Below are 13,050 nucleotides of genomic sequence, written 5' to 3' on the forward strand. Positions count from 1 at the left end.
TTTCTTTGAGGGGTGTATAATGAGGTGGGACATAAATCTTATCAGCTTGATTCATAATCAATTTGGCGCCTTTTTCTGTGCAGTACAATGTACAGTAATGGAGGGAATTGTATATACTTTTGTAAAAGTTTACAATTTAAGAGTTATTCATGGGTGAACAATGTTGCATGAAACATACTGTATATACATTTTGTGTGTGATCTCACATATGAATCAGGGGTCAGCAGGTGTACAGACTGTAACAGTGACCATGGGAGATATAACAGCATCTTTAACCAACTCCTTTACATACAACAACACTCTGATGGCCACCATCAATGCTGTCAGCCCACAAACTACAACAGTTTTCAGTAAGAGTTTTTGTTACCTTTTATGAGTCCATGAATCCTCAACTATTTGCCAGTCTCCTATTAAAGAGCACATATTCATTGGTAAAAAACAACGTTATTTTGTGTATTTGGTATAATACAGTGTGTTCACTGGGTTTATGGTTAAAAAACACATTATGTTCCACATACCGTACATTTTTGTAGCTCTAGATTTCACTCTCTTTCTGAAACGCACAGATTTGAAAAGCTCTGTGTCCCTGATTGGCCAGCTAATCTGTAATAGAGACAGAGCGCAGTTATGCAAACCTGAAAACCACGCCCACCGGGGGGGAACCCAATCTAACCGTCTCCATTGACTTTGTATTGCGAGAAGCTGCCTCCTTGTCATTTCTGGCTTATAACAAAAAACTGACTAATGCCTTAAAGCTGCTGTGTGACAATATGTACAGCTGAAAAGCCAAAGAACCCAGAAATAAGTTTTTATAAGCTGTCGAGCCGTAAAACCCAGTCTTTAAGGAGAATAAAGTGGATCGCCGACTACGTTTCCCCCTAGTGGACGCAGTTCTACTAATAGGAGTACTATGAAAAGTTGCCTGTATCCATTTTTGTGTCTTTAAACGCTCATTTTTTTGGGGTCGACAGCTTATAAAAACTTATTTACAGATTAAACTTAAAAACAGAATAATACATAAAAGCTGCTGTGTGACAAGGTGTACATCTAACAACCCAAAAAAAACAAATACGTTTTTATAAGCTTTCGACTTCAAAAAACGAGCGTTTAAAGACACAGAAATGGAAACAGGCAACTTTTCATAGTACTCCTATTAGTAAAACTGTGTCCAATAGGGGGAAACGTAGTCGGCGATTCACTTTATTCTCCTTAAAGGCTGATTTTTACGTCTCGACAGCTTATAAAAACTTATTTCTGGGTTCTTTGGCTTGTTAGCTGTACATATTGTCACACAGCAGCTTTTAGGCATTATTCAGTTTTTTGTTATAAGCCAAAAATGACAAGGAGGCGTCCTCTCGCAATATGGAGACGGTTGGATTGCTTTCCCCCCCGGTGGGCGTGGTTTTCAGGTTATGACGCGCTGCGCTCTGTCTCTATTGGCCTGAATACCTCTGATGTCAGCAGGAAATGTAAAGCTCCTTACCACGTTTGAAAGATTCGGTCACAATGCAAAGCCAACAGGAGTTAACTTACAGATTTGAGTCTGAAGCGGGAGGAATTATGATAATGTCGGTCTTGACTACATCACCAATCCCAGGAAGTAAACTGTTGCCTACAATCCGTGCGTTTGTTGTAGTCCAAGAAAAGAGATTTACGTTGGAGACGATAACTCGCGTCATGGTTTACTTTTGGGTTTGTACCTTTTGCATATCGTTAACATGTACTAATACACACTTACACACCAAAGGAAATGTAAAAACGTGAATCGGACCATAGGTGATCTTTACAACATGATAACCAAAATAAGGCTTACATTATAGAGACAAACAGTGGTTCTGACAATTTCTTTAGGTCTTTAAATATGTTTTTCTATACCTATTCATCATGCCAGTTGGTCTCATTGTGTGTTTGCAAACCGCCGATACTCTCACTCGCTGCCTATTCTTAGAACAGACTTCTTTCTATACACATTTTATAATCATGCATTTTCATATATCAGATCATAATATATACAGCAAATAAAAGTGGCTGTCAAACAGCTACTGTTAATCTACAGTGTTTAGACATGATTGGACATTTACATATCCAAGCGTATATTTGGTGTGCGTGCAGGGGCTAAAAATGGAGGACGGAGTCAGCTGTGTCTATCCAAAAATATTTAGAATCACGGTTAAACTTTGTAGTGTTTATAGCAACAGTACGTTTCAGTTTTAGCATACAAATCATCTTGGGTAAAACTGTCAATGTAATTAACTTGAAAATGTTCCGCCGTACAATTAGTGAATTCCCCTTCTTACAAATTAAAATGGATACTGTTGCCGTTTGTTCTAAGACAGACATCGTGATGATAAAAACCGCAGACGGGACACTTACAAACAGGATAAATCACATTCAAATGTCAAGTGTCTCTTTGTGTCCCTACCTATTGATCTTAAGTACTACCTCTGTTTTGGCTGTATCTTTCTCATATGACCTCCAGACAGAGCTCTTTGTTTTCCAACTCTTTTGTGCAAAGCAGATCATTCCACTCACTTTAACTAATGTCAGACAGAAAAGCCGGTTTGGCTGCTGTAATGCAATACTCAACTGTTTGGCTTCAAGACCCAGAACATTTTGTATTTAACCTCATAATCTTCACCCTCTGAATAAAGCAGTAATTAATTTCCACCCTTTGTCTTTCATGGTAAAGGTCTCAGAGTTCTCACTATCTTGGGCACAAATTTTGAGGAGCAGGTTGATGGCAACGTGGTTTTTATTGGTGAGACCGAGTGTGAATTGTTGCAGTGGACCAATGACAACATTACCTGCATGTTACCCACACTCGGCCCAGCTGTATACGACATCCGCGTGAGAGTCGGGAACCAGGGCTATGCCATAATCAGGTCTCATATCAATCACTGTAATGAATAACAGCAGATTTTGATATTGCACAGTTTGTGCATTTTCAAACACAAATCTCTTATTTTTTAGGTATGCTGTATTTAAAACTACTGTTGAATTTAAAGCATACAGTTGAGAGTGATTAAATGGTTTTATTTTTGTAGTGCTGGTGTTAGTAGCACCATAGAGTATGTCCTGAAGGTAACAGGCTTCTCTCCATCGTTGGGCTCCTTGTATGGAGGAACCACCATCACCATCACGGGCTCTGGATTCAGCTCAGTCCCAACAGATAACAATGTGACTCTGGGTAAGACAAGAACACAGGACCTGTATTCTATAATTCAAATATTCAATCATAAAAATTATGGCTGTCAGCAAAAATCCTATTATTCCTATTATTTAGACAAAAAGATTGCCCCTCATTAAATTCAAGCCATCAAATTAATTTTACAATATTACTTTCTTTTAAAGGAAAACACCACCATTTTTCAATATTTTACTATGTTCTTACCTAAACCTAGACAAATTAATATCCACCTATCTTTTCTTAATGCGTGCACTTTTAATCTTGTACAGTGCCTCATGAATGTGTTAGCATTTAGCCTAGCCCCATTCATTCCTATGGCTCCAAACAGGGATGAATTTAGACGGCACCAAACACTTCCATGTTTTCATATTTAAAGACTGTTACATGAGTAAGTATGGTGGCACAAAATAAAACTTTTGTTTGGAGCCATAGGAATGAATGGGGCTAGGCTAAATGCTAACACATTCACGAAGCGCTGTACAAAGATTAAAAGTGCACGCATTGCAAAAAGATAAGTATGTATTAATTCATCTAAGTTGAGGTAAGAACATAGTAAAATATTGAAAATCTGTGGTGTTTTCCTTTAAAGTAAGAACACAGAATACATGAAAATTATTTAATACATGTACGTAACGTAGAATATGCAGGTCCTGAATTTATTCAGAGTAACAAATATATTCATGTTTAAGGTTAGGGTTATTTTCCATTAGGAAAAAATAAGCATTGTCTCATTCTGTGAAAGAAATAAAAACCTTTAATATTTAATAAAATTGTTGACTAGGCGACAGAAAATGGCTGTTGTTGTACATTCTTGTTCGTGACTCAGCAAAATGATGTGTTTTTCATAGGAGACACACAATGCCAAGTAACAGACGCTTCAGAGCAACAACTGACATGTGTAACACAAGCAATGGAAAAAATATACACCGTGACAAATCAGGGTTTCCACCCAGGTAAAATCTAATTATGATCTTTTTTACTGTCACGCACATCAGCTGAATACATCAGAGGCAGTGACACAATGACTGTCAAGAATCTTCAAGGTCACTGAAAGATTATAAAAAAGTGCTGCCAGTAAAATAGCAGGATATAAAATGTTTTGATATTTTTAACTTGGAAACAAAGATAGATAATGATTAACAAAATGATTTTTGCACAGAAAATCTTAGTGACTACGTGTGCTTGTTTATGTGTGTATACGGTACCTAAAATCATCCTATATGTGTTTAGTGTATGGTCAAGGTTATGCCTGGAGTCCATCTGGACTTACAGTCTCAGTCGGAGACGCAGTGGTTTGGCGCTGGGAGGCTCCGGCTTTTATGTCTAATCTGGGCTACAGGGTCTTCAGTGTGTCCAGTCCCAGCAGTACTGATTATGATGATATTGTCTTTAACAGTGGAGACACCAAAACCACCAAAGGTACAAAACAACATTGCACAATCTATTATTGTTTTAAAATTTAAAAAAGCTTAAAAATGCTTAAAATAAAATAAATTACACTGAAAAAAAATATTCATTTAATTTATTCAATTTTCTTAAGGTAAGTGGTTGCAATCAATTTATTTAAGCTACATTTAAACAAGTTTAATATAGTTTTTTAAATATATTTTTTTAAATGACCACTTACCTTAAAAAATTGAGTAAATTAAATGAATAATTTTTTTCAGTGTAATTTATTTTATTTTAAGCATTTTTTAAGCTTTTTATTTTAAGCTTTCATATTTTTTGTATTTTAATAGAGTCTATCCAGATTTAAATATTACTTAATTATGACTTATAATGTTTTGCATAACCACTTTTGTATTGTTTCTATACTAGAATAATCATTTAGCCCATTTTGATTTACTTCTTTTTAAAGTGCTGTAGTATGGAAAACACCTACTGCTGATTAATTTAATAAATATACAACATATTGACTCTATAAAGTGCAAGTTATTTTGTACTGTTGTTCAAAACTTTTCTGGGAAGAAGGCTAGAGTCTTTTGAAGCTTAATTGGTCTAGACAATTGTTTTTTGCATAGTCTTACATTTCATTTAACCAAAACTCAAGGTGTCTAGTTCCAATATAATTATACAACAGCTTGCCAGTCATTGTACAGAAAGTTAATGTACAGTACAGTATCATTCAGTGTACACGAACACACAAATTGACAATCATTTAATTTACAAAATAGCCTTTGCGGTAAGGCTGCATTCAAGTAAAGAAACTAAAGAGGACAATAAGCGTTCGTGATGCCATGTCAGTTAAGGGATTAATCTGACCCTAATTCTCTTTGTGTTTCTGTTTGTGTGTCTGTGTTTTACCTTAAAGGTTTTTTCGGATATCGTTTCACATCTCCTGGAGTTTATTACTATAGCAGTGGTTACATTGACTCCAGTAACCAGAAGACGCTACAGGGTGTAGTCACCGTCAGGCCTCTGGAGGAGAGAACGGTTGAGCTTCAGGTGTCTGTAGCTGGAATACAGGCCTCTGTGAATTTAGTTTCAACATGCTGGTTGCGATAGTGTTGTCTGAAAATAATTCTCATATATGGCTTTCTTGTAGCTGTCTCTGCATTTTTATTTCATTGAGATAGGAGAATTGTTAGCTATAGCCATACAAGCTTCATTTTTGTCCTTCACAGCTTCAGGGCAAATAAACTCATCTGATTCAGAGTGTGTGGCCACATCTGACTGTGTCCAAGATCAGGTGGGGACTTCTGATGGTCTGTACTTCAGTTTTACTTCCTGTGCCAGTCCCACTGTAGAAAAGATTACTCCTGACCACGGTACCACACATGACATCATCAACATCCTGGGATCTGGCTTCAGCAACACTTCCTGTGCAAATGAGGTGAGGTTCAGATGTTGTTATTTACAACAAATCTTGAAAATCGCTCAATTCAATAATTAGGGGGTTTTCATCCAGCATTTGTAGGTTATGTATAATATATACCATAAACGTATAAAAAAAATTACCTAAAAATATATTGAAAAGGCAAATGCTGCCTTTAATATGTGGAAATCTGGAAAGTCGAGATGATGGGGTATCCGGGACAGTAAAAAGTTGAAACCTCTTTTTTGTTCCAGATGTGAACTTAGTTATAACAGGTAGTATGTATTAAGTTTAATTTAATCTTCAACCTTTATTTTTGTTTTATATTTGGCAACCAAAGGTCAGAGTTGGAGGTAACCCGTGTCAAGTCATCAGCAGCACCTCCACTGAGATAAACTGCAGACTCAGTCCTGACAGTGGCACTCCAGTGGGCATCCCCCTACCCGTAACCCTTCGGGTTAACAACCTGGGTACAGCCATCATGACAATGCCAAAAGAGTATGACCGCAGATTTGTGGTTCTACCTGTGGTTGATTCTGTCTCTCCCTCTGTGGGCAGTACGACCGGCCAAACACGTCTCTCCATCTCAGGTTCTGGTTTCTTGAATGCATCTGTTATGGTAGCAAATGCTCCATGTGACGTGGTTTTTATGAACTACTCTTATGTGGTGTGCGACACCTCGCCATCTCAGGCTTGCAGTGGAAATGTCACAGTTTACGTCAACAGCATCTCTTCCTCTTGCAGTTCTGATTGCATGTTTCAATATTCTGCATCTATTGCACCAGTTGTCTCCAGTGTGTCCCCTAATTCTGTTACTGGAAACTCTACTACTGTTTTAATCACTGGCAGCGGCTTTGGAAGCAATACAGCTGATCTGAGAGTATCTGCAGATGATATTATACTACAAGTCACAGGGGTTACAGATAACAACATCACACTTTTAGTTGGTGCCCTGCCAGCTGGCACGCATTCTCTACAGGTAGTTGTCATGAGCAAAGGTCTCGCCACAGGAATCTTCACACTGACCAGCACACCACAGGCCACCATTCAACCAACATCAGGAAGCATTGCTGGAGGAACTCCACTGTTGATTGAAGGAAATGGCTTTGTGGAAGGAAACACCACTGTGATGTTTGGTAACCTCACCTGCACGATTTTGGATGTGACCCCAGACACTGTGAAATGTTTGACACCTCCTCATGCAGTGGGACAGGTGCAGGTGGATATCCGGGTGTTTAATGTTCAGTATCCACGTCAACGTTTCAATTACTCCATTGAACAAACTCCAGACATCACCTCAGTGAGCCCTGTAGCAGGTAAGACTGTGCTACAGTCATAAATTATACTTTAATTATTCTCCTTAATGAGGATTACATCTGTTAGCAATCAGACTTATGATGTTCACTAAGTAGAGACTATAAAACTTACCAAGCATAATGTAGGAAACAGAATATTCATAATAATAACACCTATTCATCACAGGTCCTGTGGGAACAGAGATCACTGTGTCTGGTTCAGGGTTTGGCACAGATGCAGCGCTCATCTCAGTGAAGATTGATGGTGTGGATTGTAATGTGACATCCATCACAGACACACAGTTGCAGTGCACTGTTGGGGAACACGCAGGAGGAACATTTCCGGTTATGTTATACCATCAGGTTAAAGGTCATGCCCTGACAAAGTCCGTCTTCAGCTATGAACTGCTGCTGACAGGTGTCACACCAAATGAAGGTACTGATCCAATTTAAGAATTTTTTAAGAAACATCACAATTGTCAAATAAACAAAAACAAACATGTGCTTTTCTATACCTTTTTATATAATTAGCAGCATGAGAAAATATTAACAGTAACTAGACACTAAAGTTATGCCCTTTGTTCTGTATTACTTCAGGAAGCTATGCTGGAGGAGCTGTTGTTCAGATTCAAGGTTCTGGATTTGACCCAAACTCCACCAGAGTCCTCATATGTGATAAAGAGTGTAATGTAAACGTGCAGATCTCCACATCTACCCAACTGTACTGTGAAGTCCCGTACAACAATGGTATTCATTACTTTCTTGTAATAATTCTTTGTCATGCAAACCTTATTCTATCATGGTACCAGAAGGTCAGAAACAGAAATATGTTTTGTAAAGGAAATCATGCCAGAAAGTGTGTGAAAAGAAAAGCATGTCAGGAATGATATGTCAATCACTTAAATAAGAAAAGAGTACAAATGTGACAGCAGAGATGGTCACAGATAATTTGAGATGAAAGAAAATATCTGTTTGCTTACCTGTACATGCGTCTTTCTTACAGGAAGTGACACAGAGCGGGTCTGCATGGTTGCAGTGATCAATGGAGATGATAGAGTCAATCTTACAATCGGCTACACATACAGATCCTCTTTAACCCCTGTTATCAGTGATGTCACACCACGCAGAGGGGGAACAGCCGGAGGCACCAGACTCACCATTACTGGATCAGGCTTCAGGTGACAGAGTGGATTTACTTGTACTACAAACAATAAAAATGTGAATTCAAAGCTTTGTGGTAAAATTTTGTGATATTGCAGACAGTATCAGCAGTAAACTTCACATGTACACTAAGGGGTGGTTTCCCGGACAAGGATTAGACTAGTCCTAGACTAAAACAAATGTAAGAGCTGTCCAAACTCAAAACAACTTGCCCTGACATATCTTAAAATACATCAGTGCCCTTTGTTTTGCCTCAAAATGCACATAAGCAATGTTTTTAGTAAGACATGTTTGTTAAAACTAGTTATATTTCCCAATTAAACTCAGGTCTAGTCTTGGCTTAAGCTAATCCCTGTTCGGGAAACCGCCCCTAAAAGTAATTTACAATTATAGTACATGAGTGTGTCCTATCTGTCCAAAATCGTCTACAGTATTTGTCCCTTCCACACAGTTTTTTTATATGAAACTTCTCTTTCTTTCCTCGTCTCACCTGTAGTACAAATGCCAATGAAGTTACTGTGACGATTGCGGGATCTGTCTGTGATGTTGAGTCAGCCAATGGGACGCAGATTATTTGTGTGACCAATGCTCAACCAAAATCCCAAGAAACTAAAGTCCGAGTCCTGATTGGAAACAGGGGTGTCGCCAGAATGGTAACACGAATATATATTTAATATAATATTGGAGCATCATAAATAGTAAAATAGCTACAAAGTAACCAATTATTATATAGAATTATTAGACACAATATAAAAAGTTTAAGCCCCTCCCCATTAAAATTACAAAACCTACGTATATTTCTCCAATTATCAATCATAAGATCTAAAAAAAATAACCCTTTAGATTGTAGAGTTACAACCATTGCTTAAAATGTTTCTTCTGTTTTTCAGGATCATGCTGATTTCTTCTACATTGACGTATGGTCATCTCCTTATACATGGGGTGGTCTCTCTCCTCCTGAGAAAGGCACATTTGCTGTAATCACACCTGGTCAGACCATCCTGTTGGACACCAGCACCCCTGTCCTAAAGATGCTCCTCATCCAAGGTATGTCCATTTAAATAAATAAACAACCTTTATAAATCTGTGACATGAAACCACCATGTTATACATTAAAGGCTTTGTGAATCTTTTATCTTCTTTAAGGTGGACGGCTGATTTTTGATGAGGCAGATATTGAGCTACAGGCAGAAAACATATTGATTACAGATGGTGGAACTTTACAGATCGGAACCGAGCAGCAGCCCTTCCAGCATAAGGCCATCATTACACTGCATGGACACCTGAGATCTAAAGAACTTCCTGTCTATGGCACCAAGACCCTGGGTGTCAGAGAGGGGGTGCTGGATCTGCATGGTATGCTTGAAGATTACAGTATTTCCTGTGTTTAGTAACACTATGAAGAATATACTCCTGTTATATTCCTTATGTGGCAATGCCTAACTAAGGATTTGTACCAACTACGCCACCCGGGGGCTACTCCCGGGACTGCCCTCAATTTAACAGCACACAGGTTCGTCACGACTGGGTCAAGTATCAGACAAGAGTTGAGTCAATCAGAAAAAAAAACTTTATTTAAAATGCATTCAATTTTATTCACAGTATCAAATAGTAAAAATAGAAAATAAGACAGACAAACAACACTTCAGGGTGGGAGAAGGCCTGACGTTCTTTGAGCAGAAAGCACACAGCACTCACACATGCACACACGCACCGCAGCACACTACAGCACGGCACACCTCACTGTGAACACAGCACTGCAACCAAGTAAGGAGCCCACCACCTTAAAGGAACAATCTGCTGATACGGCCAACCCACTCCTGAAGAGAAAGCAAAACAACAAATAAGTAACCTTTAAAAGACACAATAAAAAGGGACATCACCTCTAACAATCTGGGTTCTTGTCATGTAATCAACTGCCCAAAAGTTATCACTGTAGGTGCCGCGTCCGGTCACCCCAGCTACCAAACAGGCAATAGGCAGGAAGCCAGTAAACTGGTTACAGAGTCAATGAAATCTACAGAGAGAGAACACCTCACAGGTCATCCAAAAATAATTAGAAAATACTTAACTTGCTTAATACAAAAAAAAAAAAAAACAAAAGCTGTAGCTCAAGACTGAAAACAATAAAGACATAAAGGCCAAAATAATTCTAAATAATAATAAATATCATTATAGATAAAAAAAAATAATCAAAGTGAGTAAAGAATGATGCTAATAAGAATAAATGACAACAGAAATAATAGAGATAATACAAAAAATAAACTAATAAATCAGAACCAAAGGAATTCAGAGTAGAATAATGCTAGTGACAGTCAGATAATGACTACTCTGTCACACGCCGATTTTGAATCAGTTACTCACGCTACAATTGGATAAGCACCACGCCCCAAGTCCAGACCACGGTCCAGCTGATCCTGCGAAATACTGCAATGCTGCAACAGTAAACTATTAGCACATGAGCAGCGCAATGTTAATCAGCTGGTATAAACCAGCAACGCCGCAAACAGCGCAAACCAGCAGCAGCACAGAGCGCCACCCGTCAGAAATGTAAATTAGAATGCCCAGCTGACCCAAGCGAAGCAGACAATGCAGAGCGAAGCAGGCAAAGCAGAGCGATGCAGGCAAAGCAGAGCACAGATGACGTAGCGCGAAATCCCTTCAGTAGAGTTAGTACAGCCCAGATGATGACGTAACGCAAAGCGGCTGCAGTTGAAAGCAGAAGGTAAAGCCAGCAGTGTAGGCGATGCACGTAGCGCAAGAAAGCCACGCAGCCAGCAGCAAGCCCACTACAGCAACCCACTGTAACGTCCCTTGCACATTGACCCACACCTTAAATAGGAAAATAACGCACTTTACTCAATCAATCATTACAGCCTTTAACATTAGGAGTAAAGTCACCACATACCTGTATTGGAACTCACGAAGCACAGATGGAGACGTGTAATGTAAACGTCTCCATTCACGCAGCGATCGACGGGTTTCCCGAAAAGCTCCTCAGTCCACCCTTAAGTCAATGAATTTCATAAAGCCCAGTGCAATACACCATAAACATTGCAAATCATTCACTGAAAGCAGCCCTTACCTTACTACCATTCGTACACAAAAACCCGGAAGTACGGCGGCTCGCTCGCTGATGGAACAAACGCACCCGCATAACGTGAACTGAAACGCTTTTATAGGCAGATACATGGTCATCAACAACACACGCATCAGCTGGCCAGATGACGTCAGGGGATAGAAAACCGTACTGCTACATTCTACCCCCCATTCGTCATCGTCGTCCCGACGATGAAACAATCAAGACTCTAATTCCAAGGCCTAAACCACGCCATAACTGCATTAGTCCCACAGGCTGGAGCATCTGGAGCGCTTACACCTCCAGCTCCTACCGTTCGTGGCAAATGGTGCACATTAGAATGTTGCCCTGCCCCTACTCGTCCTGTCCGACGTGGAACTACACCTGGTGGGTTAGAAGTTTCCCGAGAGGGGGAAGCCACTACAGGTACCAACTCAACATTGGCTACTTCTGTAGGTGCTGGAGGATCGTTGGCCTGCACTATTCCAGCTGGTTCTGGCCTTGCCGTAGTTCCGCTCTGAGCTAACGGTACAACCTCAGAAACCACATATGCCAAGTCCCCATCTTCAGGCTCTATCTCAGTCTCCAAGTGCACAGGTGAATCAACTGAACTTTCAGAAAGGTCATCTGATACCACCTCCCCTTGGGCTCGAAGTTTCAATGCCGACTGATGAACCTGTCGGACTTGAGTCAGATTGTTTACTGGAGCTACTGTATACACAGAACCACCAGGTGGAGGGGCTTTAACCACCTGATATACTGTGGAGCTCCAAAGGTCATGAATCTTATGCCTACCTCGAACCCCAAAGTCTCTCAAATAGACAAACTGGCCCTCCCCTAACGGCAGCTCTTTTACCCGTTGATCATGCCCTGCTTTACACCGGCTTGCTGCAGCCTGCAGCCACTCTCGAGCGCTATCAACTGCCACCTGCAACTGTGCCTGATGCTCCTCAAACCACTTGTGGACTCTACCTGGCACCAGCTCTTGTACTTGCCCGAGCAAAAAGTCTATGGGCAACCTTGGTTCTTGCCCAAACATCAAAAAGAAGGGCGACTCACCAGTAGCCTGGTGGGGAGTGGTGTTATAGCAGAACACCACCTGTGCCAGGCAAGATGCCCAATCTCTCTTACGGTCAGTGGGCAAGGTCTGCAGCAAATTGTGTAAAGTCCGATTGAACCTCTCACACTGGCCGTTACCAGCCGGATGGTATGGAGTGCTGCGCGACCTTCCTACCTCATACAGGCTACACAACTGTTGAATCAAAGTGGACTCAAAATTGCGGCCCTGGTCGGAATGAATCCGCCCAGGAACCCCAAACTTGAAGAACCACTCCTCCACCAAGACCCTAGCCACAGTGCTCGCCTGCTGATCCCAGGTGGGAATTGCCACTGTAAACTTACTGAACACGTCAGTCATCACAAGCACATTTTCTTGTCCAGCCTGGGATGGCTCCAACACCGTAAAATCAATAGCTACAATTTCGTTTGGACGAGAGGCCAGTAAATGCCCCAT

The 13,050-nt window shown here is 40.2% G+C and overlaps 1 protein-coding gene across 1 annotated transcript in view; it reads left to right on the plus strand.

Annotated features, from left to right (window-relative positions):
• Positions 1 to 13,050, plus strand: part of pkhd1l1.1 (PKHD1 like 1, tandem duplicate 1) — a 49,029-nt gene that overhangs the window by 15,788 nt on the left and 20,191 nt on the right. The window contains exons 31-44 of the mRNA XM_073858723.1: positions 218 to 350; positions 2,690 to 2,882; positions 3,045 to 3,187; positions 4,036 to 4,140; positions 4,418 to 4,606; positions 5,499 to 5,667; positions 5,816 to 6,020; positions 6,343 to 7,318; positions 7,485 to 7,733; positions 7,895 to 8,044; positions 8,301 to 8,475; positions 8,955 to 9,111; positions 9,349 to 9,505; positions 9,605 to 9,814. Coding sequence (XP_073714824.1) covers positions 218 to 350; positions 2,690 to 2,882; positions 3,045 to 3,187; positions 4,036 to 4,140; positions 4,418 to 4,606; positions 5,499 to 5,667; positions 5,816 to 6,020; positions 6,343 to 7,318; positions 7,485 to 7,733; positions 7,895 to 8,044; positions 8,301 to 8,475; positions 8,955 to 9,111; positions 9,349 to 9,505; positions 9,605 to 9,814 — 3,211 coding nt within the window. The remainder of the gene's footprint in view (positions 1 to 217; positions 351 to 2,689; positions 2,883 to 3,044; positions 3,188 to 4,035; positions 4,141 to 4,417; positions 4,607 to 5,498; positions 5,668 to 5,815; positions 6,021 to 6,342; positions 7,319 to 7,484; positions 7,734 to 7,894; positions 8,045 to 8,300; positions 8,476 to 8,954; positions 9,112 to 9,348; positions 9,506 to 9,604; positions 9,815 to 13,050) is intronic.

Source organism: Misgurnus anguillicaudatus, chromosome 20, assembly GCF_027580225.2.
Source record: "Misgurnus anguillicaudatus chromosome 20, ASM2758022v2, whole genome shotgun sequence".
Classification (NCBI taxonomy): domain Eukaryota; kingdom Metazoa; phylum Chordata; class Actinopteri; order Cypriniformes; family Cobitidae; genus Misgurnus; species Misgurnus anguillicaudatus.